At 36.0% G+C, this 26208-nt stretch overlaps 1 protein-coding gene across 1 annotated transcript in view; it reads left to right on the top strand.

The window, feature by feature from the left end:
• RYR2 (ryanodine receptor 2 (cardiac)) overlaps window positions 1-26208 on the top strand; it is an 826801-nt gene that overhangs the window by 315273 nt on the left and 485320 nt on the right. The window contains exons 4-5 of the mRNA XM_010860117.1: window positions 8891-8911; window positions 16561-16575. Of these exons, the coding sequence (XP_010858419.1) occupies window positions 8891-8911; window positions 16561-16575 (36 nt within the window). The remainder of the gene's footprint in view (window positions 1-8890; window positions 8912-16560; window positions 16576-26208) is intronic.

The raw sequence follows: 26208 nt of genomic DNA on the forward strand, positions 1-26208 counted from the left end.
GGTTCGTCTAGTCAAAGCTATGGTTTTCCCAGTGGTCGTGTATGGATATGAGAGTTGGACTGTGAAGAGGGCTGAGTGCTGAAGAGTTGATGCTTTTGAATTTGGTATTAGAGAAGACTCTTAGACAGCAATGGGATCCATCCAGTCCATCCTAAAGGAAATCAGTCCTGAATATTCATTGGAAGGACTGATGCTGAAGCTGAAACTCCAATACTCTGGCCATCTGATGCGAAGAACTGACTCATTGAAAAGACCCAGATGCTGGGTAAGATTGAAGGTGGGAGGAGAAGGGGATGACAGAAGATGAGATGGTTGAATGGCATCCCCGACTCAATGGACATGAGTTTGAGTAAACTCCAGGAGTTGGCAGTGGACAGGAAGGCCTGCTGCGCTGCAGTCCCTGGGTTCGCGAAGAGTTGGACGCAAATGAACTGAAACAATATAAGAGGAGAAATACTTCTGAACATATTCACTGAGGCCAGCATTAGCTGAAACCAAAACCAGACAAGAACAGCACAAGAAAAGAATATTATAGGTCAATATCCTCTGATGAATATAGAGGAGAAAATTCTGTACAAAACTGAATTCGACAATAATTAAAAGGATCAATGCCATGACCAACTGGGGTTTTTTCCAGTGATGTGAGGATGGTTTATCATCCACAAATCAGTCAGTGTGATACACCTCATTAACAAAACAAAGGGTAAAAATCATGACCATCTTAACAGAGGCAGAAAGACCATTTGACAAAGTTCAATATCCATTTATGATTGAAAAACTCTCCATAAAGTGGGTGTAGAGGGAGCATACCTCAACTTTCTAAAGGTCATATCTAACAGGTCCACAGCTAACATTGTACTCAACAGTGGAAAGATGAAAGCTTTTCCTCTAAGATCAGGAACAAGACAAGGACACCCACTCTTCCTATGTCTATTCAACACAGTACTGAAAGTCTTAAGCAGAGAAAAAGAAAAGGTATGAGATTGGAAAGGAGGAATTAAAATTATCACACTTCACAGGTGATATGATGTTATATAGAGAAATGAATTCAGTAAGCCTGCAGGTTAAAAAAAAATCAATATACAAAAATTTGTTGCATTTCTCTACACTAATAGAAACTATCAGAAAGAGAAATTAAAGAAACAGTGCCATTTACAATTGGGTCAAAAAGAATAGGAATAAATTTAACCACAGTGGTGAAGAGCCTTTACACTGAAAACTATGACATTGGTGAAAGAAATTGAATAAGAAACAAATAAATGGAAAGATATTCTGTGCTTATAGTAATGAAAAGAGTATGGTATTAGCAAAAAAAAAAAAAAAATACACATAGATCAGTGGAACATAGCAAGAACCCAGAAGTATACCCATGCATAGATGGCCAATTGACTTATAACAAAGGTGCCAGTGTAAACCAAAATATAGTACTGAGAAAACTGCACAGAGTCTCGCAAAAGAATGAAAAGGGACCACTATTTTATACCATGCACAAAATCAATTGATAATGGTTAAAGACTTGAAGTTCTATGACCTGAAACCATAAAACTTTTGCAAGAAAACATAGGCAGTAAGCTTCCTGACATCGATGTTGGTGAAGGTTTTCTGGATTTGATACCAAAAGCAAAGACCACAAAAGCAAAAATCAACAATTGGGACTTCATCAAAGCTAAAAGCTTTCAGACAGAAAAGGAAATCATGAACAAAATGAAAAAGGAACCTATGAAATAGGAGGAAATATTTGCAAATTACATCTCTGATAAGGTGTTAATATCCAAAATATATAAAGAACACATACAACTCAATAACAAAACGAAACAATCTGATTAAACCAGGGGCAGAGAATCTGAATAGGTATTTTCCTAAAGATATATAAAGGCCAAAGTGTACATAAATTGATGCTCAAGATCTCTAATCATCAGAGAAATGCAAATCAAAACTTCGGTGAAATCTAATTTTTTGACTGTTGGATGGCTGTAATAAAAAAAATCCAACTGTTGACAAGTATGTGGAGAGAAGAGAATCCTTGTGCACTGTTGGTGGGAGTGTAAATTCAGGCATCCACTGCAGAAAACATTATGGAGGATCCTTGAAAAGCTACAATTCAACTGTTGTGCTGCTGCTGCTGCTGCTGTCGCTTCAGTCGTGTCCAACTCTGTGCAACCCCATAGACGGAAGCCCACCAGGCTCCCCCGTCCCTGGGATTCTCCGGGCAAGAACACTGGAGTGGGCTGCCATTTCCTTCTCCAATGCATGAAAGTGAAAAGTGAAAGTGAAGTCTGTCAGTCATGTCCGACTCTTAGCGACCCCATGGACTGCAGCCTACCAGGCTCCTCCGTCCATGGGATTCTCCAGGCAAGAGTACTGGAGTGGGGTGCCATTGTATGATCCAGCAATTCCACTTCTGGGTATTTATCCAAAGGACAGGAAAATACTAACTTGGAAAGATATGTGTTCCCCATATTTATTACAGCATTATTTTCAGTAGCCAAGACATGGAACACCCATGGATGAATTCATAAAGGAAATGTGGTATATGCACACGGTGGAATATTATTCAGCCACAAAAGAAATAATTTTTGACAGCATGGATGGACCTTGAAGGGATTATGCTGGAACAAGTGAAATAGAGAAAGATGAAAACTATATAATTTCACTTTTCTATGGAATTAGAAAAACATACAGAAAAACTGAACCCGTAGTTCCAGAGAACAGATTGGTGGTTGCAGGGGCAGGGTATTGGAAGAGGGAAAATGGGTGAAGGTGGTCAAAATATACAACCTTCCAGTTATAAAGTAAGTAATCCCTGGAGACATAATGCACAGCATGTTTGCTATAGTTAATAACATTGTATTTAAAAGTTAAGATAGTAGATTTAAAAAGTGCTCATTACAAGAAAAAAATTATAAGTATGTGTGGTCATGGATATTAACTAGATTTATTATAATGATCATTTCATAATATATGCAAATATAAAATCATTCATTTAATATGAAGTTATGTCAATTATATCTCAGATTTAAAATATTAAAAAAATAAGTACTATTAAAATTCACATTACCATGAAGAAGTCCAGACCCAGATGGCTTCTCTGGTCAATTCTAAAAAACATTTGAGAGAGCGATAATCTGAATCTTAACCTGTTTCAGAATCCTTCTCAACTAATTATATGATGTCAACATAGCCATGGTCCTAAACCATGAGAAAGATCTTGCCAGAAAAAAGTTGTTACATGTTAATATTCATCAAAGTAATAGACTCAGAAATCCTCTGTAAAATACTAGTAAATCAAATTTATGGATATATAAAATCTATAGCATATTATAGCTAACATGGGATTCAAAAGTAGTTAATGTATCCACAAAACCGATTAACATCTTTGACCATATTAAAAGACAAAAAGGGAAAGATTGTGTATTTTAATTGATACCTTCAAAACATTTAAAACATAAATAATTTGTTGCAAACTTAGTAAATTTGTAAGGTAAGAAATTCGTTAATCTGATAGAAACTGTAAAATGGAAAACCAGTGAAATATTGAATTATTTTAGTATAATAAAGGAATGATGGTAGGCACTTTTGGAATTAAAAAGTGTATTTAGCAAAGTTAGAACTCAGTATAAATTTTCAGCTACCTTTTATATATTAGCAAAAATAAAATAAAAATTTCAAACTGAGTTCACTTATCTTAGTATAATTCCACAACATATACCTCAGAATAATTATAATGAAAGATGTGCAAACCTTTCTATTGAAAATTGAAAAACATTTTGAAGGAAACTAAAGATGACCTAAAATAAAGAGGAATGTATGATGTTGGAAGGCAGTATATTATAAAGATGACAGTTCTCTCTAAGTTTATCAGTTAACCAGTGCAATCAAAGTCAAAATCCCAACAGGTTTCCTTTTTGTGTGCATGAAAATTTGTAAGTCTGTTCTCATATTTCAGGAAGTGAAGAGGGTCAGTATTAACAAATGTAATGTTGAGGAACAAAATTGGAGCCTTTGGCTACCAGATATCAAAAATTATTTTGATGGAATAGTGGTTACGATAACAGGAATAGAAAAATAGGCCAGAATAGAATAGAGTTCATCAGTAGCTCTACAAGTTAGTAACTTGACTTATGACGGAAGTGGCAGTGCAGTGCAGTGGGCTCAAGAATTATCTTTTTGTTAAAGATAATCAGGTCAGTTGAATAGATAAATGAAGGGAAAATGAATCTAAATTCTCTCCATAGTACCATATACTCCCCAAATCAATACGAAACAGATTGTAGGTCTCAGGTAAGAGTTAAGATAATAAATTGTCTCAAAAATAATGTAGAAGGGTCTTTTCAGGACAAAAAGCACCAGCAATGAAGGAAAAGATACAGAAATTATGCCCAAACTAAGAATGTCTGTCCTCAGAGTTACCATTAAAAAATGGAAAAGACAGGACACAGACGTGGAGAGGATATTTGGAAAGCATGAACAGTTCTGACAAATCAGTAAGAACAAAAACAGATCAACTAATAGCAAAAAATGGGTAAAAGACTTGAACAAATATTTCACTATGGAGATATTCCAAATTTCCAAAGCATATGAAAAAGTGCTTCATCAAATGGCAGGGAAATGCAGCTGAAAACTGTGATGAGGTATCACATTCCCCAGAAGAGCTAAAATTGAAAAGACTAGTAATACCAAGTATTGGCAAGACGGGGAGCAAGTGAAACTAATATACTTCTGATGAGAATTAAATGCATGCCACCATTTTGGAAATCTCTTTGGCTGTATCAACTATAGCTAAACATTTATAAATCCATGATCAACAAATTCCGCTCTTGGTCTATACCAGTGGATATATATATATTCCTATATTCACCAAAAGATATGTACAAGAATGCTCACCACAACATTTTTTGTAATAGCCCCAAGCAGGAAACAATCCAACTGTTCAACTGTTCAGTGAGTCAAGGTCACTAAGTCATATCCAACTCTTTGCGACCCCATGAACTATACAGTGTATGGAATTGTCCAGGCCAGAATACTGGGGTGGGTAGCCATTCCCTTCTCCAGGGGATCTTCCCAACCCAGAGATCAAACCCAGGTCTCCTGCCTTGCAGGTGGTTTCCTAAACAGCTGAGCCACAAGGGAAGCCCATTCAACTGTTGAATGGGTAAATAAATTGTGACGTATTCATATGGTGGAATATTATAAGCAGAGAAAATGAATTTCTTACCACTACATGCGACACCATGATGAATCTTAGAGACCTAATGACAGCTAAAGAAGCTAGATAAAAAGAGAACACAGGCTGTATTTCCAAATTAGAAAAATAATCAATGGTGATAGAATAGTAGTTGCCTTTGGAGAGGGCATGAAGGCAGCATCTGGGTTGTAGGTTCTGTCCTATTATTAGATCTGGGTGATGATTACATGGGTTTGTTTATTGATTTGAAGTTTTATGAAGTTATATATTTTATGAAGTAAGCCTGGTGTGCTGTGATTCATGGGGTCACAAAGAGTCAGACATGACTGAGTGACTGAACCGAACTGAAAGTTTCATGAAGTTATATATTCAGGATTTATATATTTTTCTGAATTTGTTATATTTATTAAAAATGTGGGACCTCCAAACTGTAATTTTACTTAAAAAAATTGAAATGACTTTATTGTCTCTTGAATCCTTGAATACGCTGTGCAAATTTCTCATGTTCTTCTTCTCAATCTTAATAATAAACATGTGCAGTGGAGAATTATTTATAGGGTAGTTTTTTGTTTTTCACGTTTGTCTATTTTTAAAAAGGGTAATGGATTGCAGGCATGTATTAAAATTTCAAATACTTTTTTTATGTTATACCTTGATATTAAAAATTTTATATTCATGATGGATGTTTTAATGTTGTGTTGTAATTATCTAGGTGAACTTTATCTAGGTGAAAAAGCAGACCTACTGTTTGAATAACTGAAACTAACTAAAATATTTGGTATCATAAGAATCTATATGTTCATTTTACATTCTCTTATCTTGATGTTAACACACTATATTTAGGTGACACTTCACCATAACAGATACTGGGTGAAAAATTCCAAATTAGATAGAGACTAAAAGTTTGAAGCAAAAGAGAAGCAAAAAGATGAGGTATCTTGGTATTGGCATACAAAGAAGTGCTTAGGAGAATGCAACTTTGAAGTTACAAACCCAATTTCAAGATCAAGTCCAATCGTTTTTTTCCAACAACTTTGTTGTTGTTGAGGAAAATTTGTGACACATTTGCATGTCATTTGTTTCCTCATATATAAAATGCGGGCAGTAAGGTTACATGTAAAGTGTTTAGCTCAAAGTCTGGCACATAGTAACTTCTAACTATATGACCTATCGGTTTAATAATGATAACATTTTTTACCTTAAACAGTAAAATAAGTTAAGCAACTTGGAAGAATCAATCAAATTTGTTTTTATAGATTATTGAGTAGTTCATATTTATATACCCTAATTTATAATTTATATGTTCATTAAACATATATAAAATTATTGAAACATGCTAATTGTACATATTGACTAAAATATGAATACAAAAATGGAGATGTCATGTGGATGTTTCAACTTTTGTATGATGGTATAATAAAATTTAGATTTAACTACTTTTGTATTATATTCTTATGTCCTTTTTGCTAAATCAAGCTGTTCCTTAAATGACTGTTTTATTTTCTTTAATGGAAATTTTGTTTTTATTTGAAAATAAGATTGCTCATTTTTGGTCTTAAAATATGTAAGGCAGCTTTCTACAGATGGTAAAATATTTATTTTCTCTGAATTAATGGAGTTGATAATTTTTAAAAAGTCCCTCATACTTGGATAAAAAATTATTGGAATATTCATTTATCTTATGTGCTCTATGGATTTGATAATTGTTTAAACTATAAAATTGGTCCAGTTCATTGTGGGCTTTATATTTTCCTTCCATGATGAGCTACATATAAATCATTCTATTTTTCACTGTTAGTAGGCATTTAATTAAATAGTTCTTATTAACATTCATAAGTGTCATGAAATCTCTCTGCATCACTTATGCATAGTTACAACTTTTGCACTTTGTCAGTCTTTTAACTCTGGATCATTTGTCTTGTCTTTTACGTTTAGCTGAAATTTCACCCCCAGCACATGCTGTTGCTATGCCTTTCTTTGGCTATTTGGATACTGAGTCTGTTATATTATTGCTAACTAATTCCTGCTTCTTAAGAGACATTTTCTGTTTTATAATACAGATCTTTAAAGACTGTTTATTACTAATAACTAGTAACTATGACTCTTGATTACAGGTTCTCTTTCTTCTAGAAAAATCCCACAGCACTTTATCTTTGTGCTGATGCAAATGTGTGTGTGTGTGTGTTAAAACTGAGATGTGAAAATAATGATGGGATAATGCAGTGTCTTTGTTAATCATTGAAAAATATGACATATCCTATTTTCCTGGTAAACATGAAAGGGAAATCATTTCATGTTTCCTTATTTTCAATGAAAGGCATAAATATAAGAATTTGTTCTTTTAAAGGTAGAAAAGTGAGTAATAATTACATTATACTTGCCATGATTAGATTGCTTTCCTGTGACTCAGGATCTAAAGAAATATATTCATTATTCTAATAGGTTTCATGCTTCAAATAAGGGCTTGAACTTTAGATAACAGCTAAATGTCTTGAAAGTATATAGTGAAAACCAGGACTTTCCATTTCAGTAAAGTGTTCTTTCTTAAATAACAATGTATTCTTAAGTTCAAAGGTTGGGGGTAGGCTTAGAGATTTTTCTGAAGATGAAGTAAATTACTGAAGAAGCCAAAATGCTCTGTTACAAGTAATTAGTTGAATCCATTGAATTTCACTGGGCCTTCAAAACAATCCTACCTGTATACTTAGGTTGATATTTTTATATCAGTTTATAACATTTAAAAATATTTAGTATGTATGTGAATATTATGCATATTTCCTTCTTGAAGCTTGTTTACTGAGGAATGGAGGTTCTTAGTTATGGCAACTATTCCTGTCTAGGTAGTGTGAGCTTTTGACTCAATTAATGAATTTTCTAAGGAAAAAAATTGCAGATAAACTTAAATGAATGAGGAGTTTGAAGCACACTTCAAGTTTCACTGATTACCAATCATATGTGCTAAAGAAGGGAGGTTGGTCATGGAAACTTAACCTTTAAGGTGAGTGTGTTGAGATTTTAAAATTCTGATGGATTGAACAGGAAAAGGCAGTTTTTGTTAACATACGGCTTTGTGATTTGTTCTGTTTTATACTTTGGATATAATTATATTCACTTATTTTTTAAAGAGTCACATAATGGTTATGAGACTAACATACATTCATTAATAAATATGTTTTATTTATCAAAATAAATTTTGATGCAGTTTCAGAATTATTTGGCAGCATATACCATTTGTTATATTGTGAATTTTTATATAAGAATGGAAAGATTTGGCTAAGAGAAATTTTATTATATCAGAGATGTATAGTTAGATGCTGTATTTCTAAATGGATCTTTTTTATTAAATAGATTCTTTTAGTTAGAGGAGAACAGTGGTTCCTGAATCAAAGGTTTGTAGGTTTGAGAATGTGATAAATGTTCACGTTTGTTTTTGAATAAATTAGGTTATTTTTATTTCATGTACCTGGTACATATTCAGCCCAAAGCCTTTTGAAGTTCTGATAACTAAATGAATTGAAATATTTTTGTGTGCTTGAGATTAAATGCTGTAAATTAAAAGTTTGAATACTGTTACCTGTCCTTCAGAATTGGAGATAGGTTTTGGTGCAGGGACTACATTTCAGTTTATTTAAGTGACACTAATTAAAACCTTGCTAGCTTTTTATTTGTTTGCTTATTGTTTATCTTGGCTTTTTCTTTCCACAGAAGGTTGATGTGGAAAAATGGGTATGTGTTTTCTAAGAGATTGTGATCTGAATGGCTGCATGTTTGCTGTTGCCTCTAATCTTTTTGTTTGGCTTCCTGGTGTGGCTGGTACTATTAGTATTCAAAGTAACTGCTATGTTGTAATTAATACGTATTTTACCAATCTTCAGTTGGAACTTTCTAAATTTCTAGTTTTGTTTCTTTGAAAATGGGATCTAGTCAAATATTCTCTATTACTAGAACATTCATTTCAGTTCAGTCACTTAGTCGTGTTTGACTCTTTTTGACCCCCATCGACTGCGGCACCCCAGCCTTCCCTGTCCATCACCAACTCTACCTGAGCTTGCTCAAACTTATGTCCATCGAGTTGGTGATGCCATCCAACCATCTCATCCTCTGTCATCCCCTTCTCCTCCTGCCTTTAATCTTTCCCAGCATCAGGGTCTTTTCCGGTGAGTCTATTCTTCGCATCAAGTGGCTAAAGTATTGGGGTTTCAGCTTTAGCATCAGTCCTTCCAGTGAATATTCAGGACTGATCTCCTTTAGGATGGACTGGTTGGATCTCCTTGCAGTCCAAGGGACTCTCAAGACTCTTCTCCAATACCAGAGTTCAAAAGTATCAACTCTTCAGTGCTCAGCCCTCTTCATAGCCCAGCTCTTACAACCATACATGACTACTGGAAAAACCATAACTTTGACTAGATGGACTTTTGTCGGCAAAGTAATGTCTCTGCTTTTAATGTGTTGTCTACTTTGGATGTGGAGAAGGCAATGGCACCCACTCCAGTACTCTTGCCTGGAAAATCCCATGGATGGAGGAGCCTGGCAGGCTGCAGTCCATGGGGTCGCTAAGAGTCGGACATGACTGAAGTGACTTAGCAGCAGTTTGGACATAGCTTTTCTTCCAAGGAGCAAGTGTCTTTGAATTTCATGGCTGCAGTCACCATCTGCAGTGATTTTGGAGCCCAAAAAATAAAGTCTATCACTGTTTCCCCATCTATTTGCCATGAAGTGATGGGACCAGATGCCATGATCTTAGTTTTCTGAATGTTGACTTTTAAGCCAACTTTTTCAATCTCCTCTTTCACTTTTATCAAGAGGCTCTTTAGTTCTTTGCTTTCTGCCATAAGGGTGGTGTCATCTGCATGTCTGAGGTTATTGAACTTTGTCCTGGCAATCTTGATTCCAGCTTGTGCTTCATCCAGCCCGGCATTTCGCATGATGTTGTCTACATATAAGTTAAATAAGCAGGGTGACAATATACAGCCTTGACGTACTCCTTTCCCTATTTGGAACCAGTCCATTGTTCCATGTCCAGTTCTAACTGTTGCTTCTTGACCTGCATACAGATTTCTCAGGAGGCAGGTCAGGTGGTCTGGTATTCCCATCTCTTGAAGAATTTTACACAGTTTATCGTGATCGACACAGTCAGAGGCTTTGGCGTAGTCAATGAAGCAGAAGTAGATGTTTTTATGGACCTCTCTTGCTTTTATGATGATCCAACAGATGTTGGCAATTTGATCTCGGGTTCCTCTGCCTTTTCTAAATCCAACCTGAACATCTGGAAGTTCATGGTTCACATACTGTTGAAGCCTGAAGAATTTTGAGCATTACTTGCTAGTGTGAACATTATCATCTCTATATAATTGGCTTTGTTATTATGATCATTGAAAGGAAGACTTCCTGGCCAACAGGAAGGCTTGTATTATTAATATTGTATATCTTTTACTGAAAAATCTTGACCAATTAATCTTAACTTCTTATTGTTTAACTCTTATATTTTTCCACGTGCTATACAAAAAGACTTTTTAAATATTCATACAATCTTAAAAAGTGAAGGTGAATGATAAAATATCACAAGGAAACTTAACAGTTGCCAGGAATCTGGAGGATAAGTTTGGAGACCAACAGAGTGACAAAGTGTGTAATGTGGCTAAATTATGTTATTACTGTTGGTTTCAGTTTCTTCAACTGTTAAGAAAGAGAGGGAAAGAAGGGAGGCCAGGCAGACAGGGAAAGAGCCTTCTAATTCTGAACTCCTTGTGATTCTGAGTGGAAAATAGAATCTCCTTTTCCACCACTGACATTCTGGATCCACTTTTTTTCCCAAATGAGCAAAACAGTGAGGCCATTCATTGTTGTATTGCTTTGTTGTTTGCTCTGTGACTTAATATGATGAATCAGCTAAGATTGGATTAACTGATGGCTTCATTTTATTTTCATTGTTTTTCTTGATTCTGGGATGCTTTTCTCCTGAGGCAACATTTTGAGACGTTTGCTGTCTTTTCAGTAGCCTTTCAGTTATTTCCCAGTCATATGTCCACCTGCGTTTGTGTGTGTGTGTGTGTGTGTGATTCTTTGCTCTTTTTTCATTTATTTCAGACCTTTATTTAAGGGAAGTTTTGTTTATTAAATTTACCATTTCCCTGATGATGACACCCTTGTGTGGATTTTGGAGAACTACTAATTCGATGTTATAACTCTGGAAATAATTTTAATTCTTCATCTGTTTCTTCATAACTAGCCTATTACTAATTTTGTTCAATCCTTTCCTTTTGCAGTGTCTTCTCTTCTTTGCCTGTAGTTAAAATTCTGATCCAAATTCTTATCTTGGAAATGGAAGCCTGTTTCTTTCTAAGAATGTGTGTTTCACCTTTGTATGCTCCTTCCCCAAGATCAGCCATCCTAAGATAAGTCCCTCTCTCATCTTTTTATCCCTTCACTTACATTCCAGTATTTCTGTGCTGTATCCAAACCAGTATCTCTTAAACCAACCACTCAAGAAACTTTAATTCCTTTAGAAATAGAATGTGTAAATGAATAAAACCCCTTTTTACTATCATCTAGATGTATTCCCATTTTTCCTCTGTGCATTTGGTTGCTTTCTTGATCCTGCCTTGCTGTGTAGTTTTTCTCTCTCATTTTCATAATAATTTCTCATCTCAAAATTTATTCTTGCTATGTTTAGTTGCAAATCTTTAAGTTAGTGGTTGCTTTCTAGTTATGAGAAAGTATTGGAGATAACACTGAGCTGACGATCATGCTGCTGAGTTTTGCAAGTGAATCAATTTATAACTTATGTGTAGGTCTCAGTAAATTTTAGATCTGAGTTATTTCTTTCTTTGAAAACCTACAGAGGTCAAATCTTATGCACTTGCTCTAGGAATTTTGAAAGTCTGCTGTCACAGGTAGAATTTATTCCCTTTTTCTGTCACTTGAAGAATAACAGAAAACATTTCAACCCTCTGCCTACCAGCCTGCCTTGGGGTTCCTTCTGCTGTCTGCTTGGTTAAATTAAGAAGGGTTCCAGGACCTTTCTCATAGATACTCCACAGCTGTTTCAAGTCAATGCTTCAGCACTCAGCTTTCTTTATAGTCCAACTCTCACATCTATACATGACCACTGGAAAAACCATAGCCTTGACTAGATGGACTTTTGTTGGCAAAGTAATGTCTCTGCTTTTAAATATGGTGTCTAGGTTTATCATCGCTTTTCTTTCAAGGAGCAAGTGTCTTTAAGTTTCATGGCTACAGTCACGATCTGCAGTGATTTTGGAGCCCAAGAAAATAAAGTCTGTCACTGTTTCCCCATCTATTTGCCGTGAAGTGATGGGACTGGATGCCATGGTCTTTGTTTTTTGAATGTTGAGTTTTAAGCCAACTTTTTCACTCTCCTCTTTGATCTTCATCAAGAGGCTCTTTAATTCCTCTTCACATTCTGCCATCAGGGTGGAATCATCTACATGTCTGAGGTTATTGATATTTCTCCCAGCAGCCTTGAGTCCAGCTTGTGCTTCATCTTGCCTGGCATTTCTGTGTACTCTACATAGAAGTTAAATAAGCTGGGTGACAATATACAGCCTTGACATACTCCTTTCCCAGCTTGGAACCAGTTCCATGTCCAGTTCTAGCTGTTGCTTCATACAGATTTCTCTGCATACAGATTTTACTGTATGTTGCTGCATACAGATTTTCATGAGGCAGGTAAGGTGGTCTGGTATTCCCATCTTTTGAAGAATTTTCTGCAGTTTGTTGTGAGCCACACAGTTGAAGGCTTTGGTGTAGTCAATAAAGCAGAAATGTATGTTTTTCTGGAACTCTCTTGCTTTTTTGATGAGCCAACGGATGTTGGCAATTTGATCTCTAGTTCCTCTGCCTTTTCTAAAACCAGCTTGAACATCTGGAAGTTCACAGTTCACGTACTGTTGAAGCCTGCCTTGGAGAATTTTGAGCATTACTTTGCTAGCGTGTGACATGAGTGCAATTGTGTGACAGTTTGAACTTTCCTTGGCATTGACTTTCTTTGAGATTGAAATGAAAACTGACCTTTTCCAGTCCTGTGACCACTGCTGAGTTTTCCAAATTTGCTGGCATATTGAGTGCAGCACTTTCACAGCATCATCTTTAAGGATTTGAAATAGCTCAACTCAATTTCATCATCTCCACTAGCTTTGTTTGTAGTGATGCTTCCTAAGGCCCACTTAACTTCGCATTCCAGGATGTCTGGCTCTAGGTGAGTGATGGTTATCTGGGTCATGAAGATCTTTTTTGTACAATTCTTCTGTGTATTCTTGCCACCTCTTCTTAATATCTTCTGCTTCTGTTAGGTCCATACAATTTCTGTCCTTTATTGTGCCCATCTTTGCATGAAATGTTCCCTTGGTATCTCTAATTTTCTTGAAGAGATCTCTAATCTTTCTGTTATTCTAATCATTCTATTATTTTCCTCTATTTCTTTGCACTGATCACTGAGGAAGGCTTTCTTATCTCTCCTTGCTATTCTTTGGAACTCTGCATTCAGATGGGTATATCTTTCCTTTTCTCCTTGCCTTTAGCTTCTCTTCTTTTCTCAGCTATTTGTAAGCCCTCCTCAGAGAACCATTTGCCTTCTTGCTTTTCTTTTTCTTGGGGATGGTCTTGATCATTGCTTCCTCTGCAATGTCATGAACCTCCATCCTTCAGGCACTCCTTTATCAGATCTAATCCCTTGAATCTGTCACTTCCACTTTATATTCCTATGTTAATTTTGTTGCTAATCCCTTACCTGTGTAATTTTTAAGAAGACATCTCAGTAAAGGTTCTTTTAAAACTTCTAAGAAAACTCCATTTATAGAGGTATTAAGTTTTATAATCAGTTATCATCTCACAAAACTAAAATAAGAGTTAAAAATAATCCAGTGTTGAGGTGAAAGGCATAATTATGGTAGAAAAGCTTTGTACATCACTGTGTCTTTTTGTATCAGTAATAGATTGAATATAATTATGCATTCTCTTGAACTCTGATATTTGATTGCAATTTTTAGAATAAAGTATTGCTGTTTGATTTGTTTTTCCACTTGTACTCATTGGCATATGCTAAGAAAATCCCTTAGGGTTTTTAGATCTACTAGATCAAGTTTTATAAACTTATAGATCAAAGGCTCCTGCCTGTTTTTATCATCCATTAGACTCCCAGGGCAATGTTTGTTTGAGTTAAAATGTAAGAATTGCTGTGTCTCTTCCTGGTTTTCATGTTAATATAGCATAATGGGAAGACGGAATATGTCCCCGTCTCTTGCTCACATTTGACACTTCATCTGACTTGTCCATTCTGGAGTAATTAAACTAAACCTGAGGCACTGAATTGCTGCCACTTGGAATTTTACCCTAAAGAACTAAAATTTCCCTCTTTGTGTTTCTGTGTGAATTGATTTTCATCCTCAAATTTCTTCTAAGACAGAAAGCACCATGCCTGGCCTCTGTCTTTATAGTCGTCCATCTCCATATGTTGTCTAATATTTTATATCTTAAATAATTACACTTACTGCATGCATAAAAATGATAATTCTTCACCTAAATCAAAGCTATTTGTTTCAGTATTATCATTCATGAGTTTTCTTTTTTTTTTTCTCCTATCATTTTCAACTTGTAAGGAATTTTTATTTTTATTCTTTTTCTGTTGCTTTTTATCATACTTATGCCATTGACATTGAGATTAAAATAATATATTTGTCCTTTATATTTTACTGTGTTTTACTTTCTTTCTTGCCCTGAATGATCCCTTTTGGATATCTCATAAAGAAATAAGCCAAATGAACCAATAGATGATTTGTACAAAAAGTTAATGTCAGTAATGCCAGAAATAACCTTTCATGTTCTTATCTTTTGAAAATAATGTGTGTCTGTTACATCTGTTCTTCTTTCTCTTTGTATGATGGTTATTTCAGCTTTTGCTTATTTACAGGGCTCATTTTTATTTAATCATTTATACAGATTACTCTCTTCCCTGGCTTGCTCATGCTGCCTTCACACACAGCTAAAAATTATGACGAGCAGTCTTAAAAAACTGAATTGACCACTTTTTTCTATTTGCTACAATTCTGAAGTAGTTCAACCTAAATACTGACAAAAACAAGCTGAGACCATTTCTGAAAGAAATATCTCCAAAACTTAGATAAATTAAAAAACCAAAAATCTCATGAAGAAAATATCTATTACAAACCATGTTCTGTAACATGATTTTGAAGTTTTTCTTTGAATTAGGACTTAAAATGATTTTTTGTAATTCCTCAGTGATATTCTGTATCACTGGTGATCATTTGTAGGCATGTGATTAGTCAGTTTCAACATGGAAAATAAGTTCCAGGATATTATTTGCCATGAATATTAACTACAAAAATGTAACTACACAGGCTGTGTTTTCTGAGATGAAAATGAAATGGTTCTTTACAATTTTTCCTTAAAATTATAATACTGAAAATGAAAGAATCAATCATGATAGAATTGCCATTTAGTCATATACATATTACTATGTCTGTGTGTTTCAGGGAAGCAAGTGTGGTATTTAACCTCTGTGTTAGAAAACTTTCCCTTGTTTTCTTTAAAACTAATGTGGGTATGTGTGTGTTTTCCTCTGTAGGACTTCCATGCTCCTGGCAACTACATGGTGCCCTAACTTGTCAAATAAAATATTTTTCCTTTTTCACTCTTTTTCATCTGTGTATCTCTCCCAGGAATAAGAAGTCAAAGAAACTTTATGAGTCTTAAGAAAAAGAAAGGAATATATGTACATGTTATATTTTGTAGATGAAAAGGGGGTGTTATAAATCATTAGAGGTGGCTGAGTCAAGAGAAAAAGAAAAATTGTGTGACTTTTTTCTTTGAAATTCACATATAATAATATGTAGTGCCTAAGGAATTGCTTTTGGTCACTTTTTGCATGAAATATGGGCAGCCCATCACAGCATATTAATTGATTGTCTACTGTACCTGTTTCTAACCCACTATTTTACTCAAGTAAAATAGCTGAGTTGCTGTTTATATTACTGTGTTTTTATGTAACAGATGAAAAAAAATCTAGACCATTTTCAGAGTATAATTTTAAGAGTATACCTTTTTTGAGATGCTTAGAAATGTAAATTGAATCACGCATTAAAGTCAAACAGCATGTTTTCACGGAAAAAGAATGAACTAATCTAGAAACATGTTAAAAGAGAGTTTTGCTTGCTACAGCTTTTCTCTAGCATGTAGTTGACATTGAGTTTTGCTGTGACAACACAGTGGAAATTTTTTGTTTATTATTCATGTTACTCCACTTAACAACAATATAGTCTTTATAAATAGGAGGTTTTAAAATGTCTTTGAAATAATGTGTATTTAATATTTTCTCTTTTTTCCTTATGCCCCTACAGAAATTCATGATGAAGGTAAGACATTGGATCATCTCCTGTATGTGTATTACTCTGTATGTTTTATGTTTGGTTAGTCACATTTGTTTAACTTTTAAATTTGTGGCTTTTTTCTTCAATTTTTCAAGTTTTAAAAAATTAAACCAAACTTTAGAACTTTAAATCTAAGTAAGTACATCCCACGTTTAGATTTTTTAAAAATGACATTTTATATCTTTGGGTCACATTGTGACATATTAAGTCTTACTTAGCCAATGTCAGGAATTTCTTCCATTGAAGCAGTTATTTTTTCTACAGCTCTCCATTTAGAATTTTTACTGTGGGGGCTGTATAGACTGTTACATGTTTATGCACTCTTGCATGAAGTAATAGGAAATTTATACACTGGAAAATTATAAGAGACACCAAGAAACTCCTAGTGAATTACTTACTCCAGGAGAAGTGAAAATAATTCACTTATTTAAAATAAATAAATTCTTATTTATTTATTTATGGCTGTGCGGAGTCTTTGTTGCTACACGAGCTTTCTCTAGTTGCAGCAAGTGGGGCTACTCTCTAGCTGCAGTGCATGGAGTTCTCTTTGCAGTGGCTTCTGTTGTTGTAGATAGAGCGTAGGCTCTAGGGCACACAGATTTCAGTAATTGTGGCATGTGGGCTCAGTTACCGCTGGGCTCTGTAGTACAGGCTCTTGAGCACAGGCTCAGTAATTGTGGCGCATTGGCTAAGCTGCTCCGTGGCATGTGGGATCTTCAGAGATCAAGGATGGCCCTGATATCTCTTGGACTAGCAGGCAGATTCTTTACCACTGAGCCACCAGGGGAGCCCCTCAGCTTCTTTTTATTCCTCTATCAAATTAGAAAAATGAAAACATTTTAAAAAGAGACAAACTAAAATTGTAGAGTAAAATCCATGGTCATATCATTGAAGGACACATGTAGGGGAAAAGTGGAACAGCAGAATGTTGTTTGAGACAAAACGTAGAAATGTTTTCATTTTTATATACCTACCACATTTCCCTAGAACTTTAACAAAATTTAATTTTATCTTAAAAGCTGAGGAACAATGTATAGAGAAGTTGTGTTCAGGTAATGAAGGCTTCATGTATTTTGAGGTGTTAAAAGAATATCACTTCAAAAGATGGAAACTCTGAAAAGTATGAAATTAAAATTCTGAATGTAGGTTTAAATGGTTCCTTAGAAAAAAAGAAAGCAAAGTATCTGTGTCTGTCTGTGGAGTTACATTCTTATTTAACCAAACTGTGAAGAGGGGCATTGTACTGACACATAGATCTATTCATTAGCCTTAAGAATTTAACAGTTTCAATAGAATGAGAGAGCACAGTGTTTATTTGAAGTCCCTGTCAACAAGGACCCAAAACATTTTCTAGAATTTCAAATAGTTCCATCTATTATTTTTCAGTAAAAAATATTATTACCTTGCAAAGAGAAGACATGAACTGCTCAATGAAAATCACGAAACGAAGGATTTGGTTGGAAAATGTCATCAATAGTGGGAAACATGAATATGTTCTCTCTTTGCAAATATTAATAATAAATTTGGGTTTGGTTTTTTAAAAATTAGCAGTTTTGCTCACTAAATCTGCATTTATTGTACTCATTTTATTAATACCATCTCACCCCTATCCAAATATCTTGTCAGTTTCATATCTATGCTTCCTTGGAGGATGGTGAATGGGATAGTTCCCTGAAGCATGTACCTCAAGTTCTTTCATGAGTAGATTCATACAAAAATCAATGCCAATAGAAAAATGATGTCCATTTAGTTTAAACCAGGTGGCATACCTAAAATAATTTAGTTAGGCTGTGATTTCTTTTAATTGCAAGGTCTTTTAACCCAATGACTTATTTTTATACCTGCATTGAATCATCTAGAAAGGTTAGATATCAACTGAGTGAAGGCATATGCATTCAACTATAGTTAATTTAAGCCACTTACAAGGAAAAGGATGCTAAATTTTATTCATCTTTCACTTTTCAATCATGACTTGGCTTTGGGTTTCAGACCTGGACACACACTGTTAATAACTTCCTAGAACCAGCCAGATGCTTCCTTGTAACAGGAGCTATTTCTGCTGGTTGGCACTGAACAGTGATGAGTTAGTACTGTCCTGGTCCTGGTTCCTCTGCCTTTTCTAAATCCAGCTTGAAGATCTGGAAGTTCATGGTTCATGTACTGTTGAAGCCTGTCTTGGAGAATTTTGAGAATTACTTTGCTAGGGTGTGAGATGAGTGCGATTGTATAGTAATTTGAGCACTCTTTGGCATTGTCTTTCTTTGGGATTGGAATGAAAACTGACCTTTTCCAGTCCTGTGGCCACTGCCAAGTTTTCCAAATTTGCTGACATATTGAGTGCAGCACTTTCATAGCATCATCTTTTAGGGTTTGAAATAGCTCAGCTTGAATTCCTTCACCTCCACTAGTTTTGTTCACAGTGATGCTTCCTAAGGCCCACTCCAGGATATCTGGCTCTAGGTGAGTGATCACACCATCGTGGTTATCTGAGTCATGAATATCTTTTTTGTATAGTTCTTCTGTGTATTCTTACCACCTCTTCTTAATATCTTTTGCTTCTGTTAGGTCCATACCATTTCTGTCCTTTATTGTGCCCATCTTTGCATGAAATGTTCCCTTGGTATCTCTAATTTTCTTGAAGAGATCTCTAGTGTTTCCCATTCTATTGTTTTCCTCTATCTCTTTGCCATTGATCACTGAGGAAGGCTTTCTTATCTCTCTCCTTGCTGTTCTTTGGAACTCGGCATTCAGATGGGATTATCTTTTCTTTGCTCCTTTGCCTTTTGCTTCTCTTCATTGCATAGCATAGGTGTTTGTAAGTCCTCCTCAGACAATCATTTTGCCTTTTTCATTTCTTGGGGATGGTCTTGATCACTGTCTCCTGTACAGTGTTACCAACCTCTGTCCATAGTTCTTCAGGCAGTCTGTCCATCAGATCTAATCCCTTGAATTTATTTGTCACTTCCAGTGTATATTCATAAGGGATTTGATTTAGGTCATACCTGAATGGTCTAGTGGTTTTCCTTGCTTTCTTCAATTTCTTTCAAGTCTGAATTTGGCAATAAGGAGTTCATCATCTGAGCGACAGTCAGTTCCTGGTCTTGTTTTTGCTGACTGTATAGAGCTTCTTCATCTTTGGCTGCAAAGAGGAACCAGAGATTAAATTGCCAACATCTGTTGGATCATCATAAAAGCAAGAGAGGTCCAAATACATCTACTCTTGCTTTATTGACTATGCCAAAGCCTTTGACTGTGTTGATCACAACAAACTGTGGAAAGTTCTTCAAGAGATGGGAATACCAGACCACCTGATCTGCCTCCTGAGAAAGGAGGTCAAGAAGCAACAGTTAGAACTGGACATGGAATAACAGACTGGTTCCACATCGGGAAAGGAGTATGTCAAGGCTGTATATTGTTACCCTGCTTATTTAACTTATATGCAGACTACATCATGAGAAGTGCTGGATTGGATTAAGCTCAAACTGGAATCAAGATTGCTGGGAGAAATATCAATAACCTCGGATATGCAGATGACACCACCCTTATGGCAGAAGGAGAAGAAGAACTAAAGAGCCTCCTGATGAAACTGAAAGAGGAGATTGAAGAAGTTGGCTTAAAAGTCAACATTCAGAAAATTATGATCATGGCATCTGGTCCCATCACTTCATGGCAAATAGATAGGGAAATGATGGAAACAGTGACAGACTTTCTTTTTTTGGGGGCTCCAAAATTACTGCAGATGGTGACTGCAGCCATGAAATTAAAGGATGCTTGCTCCTTGGAAAGAAAGTTATGACCAACTTAGACAGCATATTAAAAGGCAGAGACATTTCCTTGCCAACAACGGTTCATCTAGTCAAAACTATGCTTTTTCTAGCAGTCATGTATGGATGTGAGAGTTGGACTATGAAGAGGGCTGAGTGCTGAAGAGTTTATGCTTTTAAACTGTGGTGTTGGAGAAGACTCTTGAGAGTCCCTTGGACAACAAAGGGATCCAGCCAGTCCATCCTAAAGGAAATCAGTCCTCAATATTCGTTGGAAGGACTGATACTGAAGCTGAAACTCCAATACTTTAGTCACCTGATGTGAAGAACTGACTCATTTGAAAAGACCCTGATGCTGGGAAGGATTGAAGGTCAGAGGAGAAGGGAACGACAGAGGATGAGATGGTTGTTGGATAGCATCACTGACTCAATGGAAGTGAGTTTGAGTAAACTCCGGGAGTTGGTGACAGACAGGGTAGCCTGGCGTGCTGCAGTCCATGGGTTACAAAGAGTCAGACACGACTGAGCCACTGAAATGAACTGAACTGAATTGTCCTGGTCCTGGTCTCTTCCCTCTGGAGACTTTTCATTAAGTCACCATCACATGCTGGCCATCCGATGCTAACTGGCTGTCTTGACAGTGGTCAACTGGCTTTGTCAGGTATATTGATTTTGCACTGAAGCCAGATTTCTCATTAATTATTATAATCATCCTGTGAATCTGTTATATGATTCATTATTGAAGATGGCAGGCATGTTTGCATAGTTTCTGCTGCTAGAGACCTGCAGATGGACCAGATGCCAAGATCAGCAATTCTGTGCTGCTCCTATCTAGTTAGTAGTGTTCACGTTTGCATGAAACTGATTTTCAGGTGATGTATAGGCTTCCCCTTAGAGATACTTGTTTTTCTCCCTGGAACCACTCTTTGCCCAGCTATTATTATTTGTGTTTGAAGCCAAAACTTAAAAGCTTCTCTGCTTTAGTATCTGAGTGCTATGAAAGTGCTCTAAGGCGGATTTCTTTTTGTTGTTGTCTATTGTTTTAAACTTTAGTTGAATAGCTTAGTATTACCTAAGCAGTAAGCTCTTTTTAAGATCTCCTTGTGTTTCTTCTGAAATCGTGTTTTATAACAGTCAAGGAATATAGAAAAGTTCACCTGTAGAGTCTGATTTATTTTTTTAAAAAAAGACCTCTTGAATAACAAAAGCCTGGAATTGCAAAAAATGAGCTAAACTGATTAGCACAGCATTTTTGTCCAGAAAATATTATTAAAATGGGAAACCTCAAAATATATAGATGTTATATACTTAATAAGTTAAATTATTTTAAAACAGCAATTGCATTAGATATGTTAATAAGCAACTATATTATACACATATATTTTAAAAATATGGAGTGGCTAACCTATACCTTCAGTTGGTAAAGAATCCACCTGCAATTCAGGAGACCCTGGTTTGATTCCTGGGTCAGGAAGATCCACTAGAGAAGGGATAGGCTACCCACTCCAGTATTCATGCTCTTCCTTGGTGGCTCAGATGGTAAAGAATTTGCATTCAATGAGGGAGACCTGGGTTTGATCCCTGGGTTGGGAAGATCCCCTGGAGGAGGGCATGGCAACCCACTCCAGTATACTTAACTGGAGAATCCCCATGAACAGAGGATCCTGGCAGGCTACAGTTCCTTGGGGTCACAAAGACGTGGACATGACTGAGTCACTAAGCACAGCACAGTTTATACGTACATATGAATATATGAAGTGCATAGCGAAGCTTTATAGAAAAAAGAGCACTCAATGCTATTCTAATTAAATCTGAAGCCTTGTTCTTCATTTAGAAATACCTTGTTTTGGTCAAGAAGACAAGTCAAAGTACCTTGACTGTGTAGTGTCATTAAATGTCAACTGGATCTGTAGCTCTGAAACATATATATGATAGGAAAAGGTAAGGTCCTATCAAGTAGTACAGATCAGACAAGGTAAATCAATTTTTCTTGGCCACAATAAATCAAAAGTATTATAGAAAATTAAAGTACTCTCTAAACAGGTCCTCATTCTTAGTAGGAATGTAATTTTGCAAAGTCGATTTTTCCCTTTCTCACTCAGGGCATGAAGTTATTTTCATTTTTTGATAAAACACTTTTTCTGATAATTTTCATGCCTTTTAATATCAGTTTTTAAATGGTTTGGAAGTGTTTTAAGCATAATCTATAAATAAAGTTATTTTAAGAAATTAAATGCAGCAAACCTAGAAGAAAAGGAAATAAAAGGAATCCAGATCAGAAAAGAAGAAGTAAAGCTCTCACTGTTTGTAGATAGTGTAGATAATACTGTACATAGAAAACCTTAAAGATAGTATTAGAAAATTACTAGAGCTAATCAGTGAATCTAGCAAAGTAGCATGATACAAAATCAATACACAGAAATCACTTCCTTTTCTATATACTAACAATGGAAAAATCAAAAAGAGAAATTAAGAAATCAATCCCATTCATCATTAACACAAAGAATTTAATATCTAGGAATAAACTTACCTAAGGAGACAAAAGAACCATGCAGAGAAAATTATAAGACACTGATGAAAGAAATCAAAGACAACATAAACAGATGGAGAGATATTCCATGTTCCTGGGTAGGAAGAATCAATGTTCTGAAAATGACTATACTATCAAACACAATCTACAGATTCAGTGCTATCCGTATCAAATTACCAATGCATTTTTCACAGAACTAGAACAAAAATTTTCATAATTCATATGGAAACACAAAAGACCCTGAATAGCCAAAGCAGTCTTGAGAAAGAAAAATGGAGCTGGAGGACTCAACCTTCCTGATTTCAGATTGTACTACAAAGCTATAGTCATCAAGACAGTATGGTACTGGCATAAAAACAGAAATATAGACCAATGGAACAAGATAGAAAGCCCAGGAATAAGCCCATGCACCTATGGGTACCTTATTTTTGAAAAAGGAGGCAAGAATATAAAAGGGAGCAAAGACAGCCTCTTCAATAAATGGTGCTGGGAAAACTGGACAGCTACATGTAAAAGAATGAGATTAGAACACTTCCTAACACCATACACAGAGATAAACTCAAAATGGTTAAAGACCTAAATGTAAGACCAGACAGTATAAAACTCTTACTTAGGAATATATCTACCTAAAGAAACTAAAGACCTATATATAGAAAACTATAAAACACTGGTGAAGGAAATCAAAGAGGACACTAATAGATGGAGAAATATACCATGTTCATGGATTGGAAGAATCAATATAGTGAAAATGAGTACACTACCCAAAGCAATTTATAGATTCAATGCAATCCCTATCAAGCTACCAACGGTATTCTTCACAGAGCTAGAACAAATAATTTCACAATTTGTATGGAAATACAAAAAACCTCAAATAGCCAAAGCTATCTTGAGAAAGAAGAGTGGAACTGGAGGAATCAACCTACCTGACTTCAGGCTCTACTACAAAGACACAGTTATCAAGACAGTATGGTACTGACACATAGACAGAAATATAGATCAATGGAACAAAATAGAAAGCCCAGAGATAAATCCACGCACATATGGACACCTTATCTTTGACAAAGGAGGCAAGAATATACAATGGATTAAAGACAATCTCTTTAACAAGTGGTGCTGGGAAATCTGGTCAACCACTTGTAAAAGAATGAAACTAGAACACTTTCTAACACCATACACAAAAATAAACTCAAAATGGATTAAAGATCTAAACATAAGACCAGAAACTATAAAACTCCTAGAGAACATAGGCAAAACACTCTCTGACATACATCACAGCAGGATCCTCTATGACCCACCTCCCAGAATATCGGAAATAAAAGCAAAAATAAACAAACGGGACCTAATTAACCTTAAAAGCTTCTGCACATCAAAGGAAACTATCAGCAAGGTGAAAAGACAGCCTTCAGAATGGGAGAAAATAATAGCAAATGAAGCAACTGACAAACAACTAATCTCAAAAATATACAAGCAACTCCTACAGCTCAACTCCAGAAAAATAAATGACCCAATCAAAAAATGGGCCAAAGAACTAAATAGACATTTCTCCAAAGAAGACATACAGATGGCTAACAAACACATGAAAAGATGCTCAACATCACTCATTATCAGAGAAATGCAAATCAAAACCACAATGAGGTACCATTTCACACCAGTCAGAATGGCTGCGATCCAGAACTCTACAAATAATAAATGTTGGCGAGGGTGTGGAGAAAAGGGAACCCTCTTACACTGTTGGTGGGAATGCAAACTAGTACAGCCACTATGGAGAACAGTGTGGAGATTCCTTAAAAAACTGGAAATAGAACTGCCTTATGATCCAGCAATCCCACTGCTGGGCATACACACTGAGGAAACCAGAAGGGAAAGAGACACGTGTACCCCAGTGTTCATCGCAGCACTCTTTATAATAGCCAGGACATGGAAGCAACCTAGATGTCCATCAGCAGATGAATGGATAAGAAAGCAGTGGTACATATACACAATGGAGTATTACTCAGCCATTAAAAAGAATACATTTGAATCAGTTCTAGTGAGGTGGATGAAACTGGAGCCTATTATACAGAGTGAAGTAAGCCAGAAGGAAAAACACCAATACAGTATACTAACGCATATATCTGGAATTTAGAAAGATGATAACAATAACCCTGTGTACGAGACAGCAAAAGAGACACTGATGTATAGAACAGTCATATGGACTCTGTGGGAGAGGGAGAGGGTGGGAAGATTTGGGAGAATGGCATTGAAACATGTAAAATATCATGTATGAAACGAGTTGCCAGTCCAGGTTCAATGCACGATACTGGATGCTTGGGGCTAGTGCACTGGGACGACCCAGAGGGATGGTATGGGGAGGGAGGAGGGAGGAGGGTTCAGGATGGGGAGCACATGTATACCTTTGATGGATTCATTTTGATATTTGGCAAAATTAATACAATTATGTAAAGTTTAAAAATAAAATAAAATTAAAAAAAAAAAAACTCTTAGAGGAAAACATAGGCAGACCACTTGATGATGTAAATCAAAGCGAGATCCTCTATGACCCACCTCCTATAGTAATGGAAATAAAAACAAAAGTAAACAAGTGGGACCTGATTAAACTTAAAAGCTTTTGCACAGCAAAGGAAACTCTAAGCAAGGTGAAAAGACAACCCTCAGAATGGGAGAAAATAATAACAATTAAACAACTGACAAAGAATTAATTTCCAAAATATACAAGCGGTTCATACAACTCAATAGCAGGAAAGCAATCAACTCAATAAAAAAGTGGGAAAAAGACCTAAACAGACATTTCTCCAAAGAGGACATACAGATGGCTAACAAACACATGAAAAGATGTTCAACATTGCTCATTATTAGAGAAACGCAAATCAAAACCACAATGAGATATCACCTCACACCAGTCAGAGTGGCCTCATCAAAAAGTCTACAAACAATAAATGCTGGAGAGGGTGTGGAGAAAAGGGAACACTCTTGAACTGTTGATGGGAATGTAAATTGATAACAGCCACTATGAAAGAGGGAGAAGGCAATGGTACCCCACTCCAGTACTGTTGCCCGGAAAATCCCATGGATGAAGGAGCCTGGTAGGCTGCAGTCCATGGGGTCGCTAAGAGTCAGACACGACTGAGTGACTTCACTTTCACTTTCCACTTTCATGCATTGTAGAAGGAAATGGCAACCCACTCCAGTGTTCTTGCCTGGAGAATCCCAGGGACGGAGGAGCCTGGTGGGCTGCCGTCTGTGGAGTCGCACAGAGTCGGACACGACTGAAGCGACTTGGCAGCAGCAGCAGCAGCAACTATGAAAGAGGGTATGGAGGGAGAT

This window comes from Bison bison, unplaced genomic scaffold, assembly GCF_000754665.1.
Source record: "Bison bison bison isolate TAMUID 2011002044 unplaced genomic scaffold, Bison_UMD1.0 scf7180017864462, whole genome shotgun sequence".
Classification (NCBI taxonomy): domain Eukaryota; kingdom Metazoa; phylum Chordata; class Mammalia; order Artiodactyla; family Bovidae; genus Bison; species Bison bison.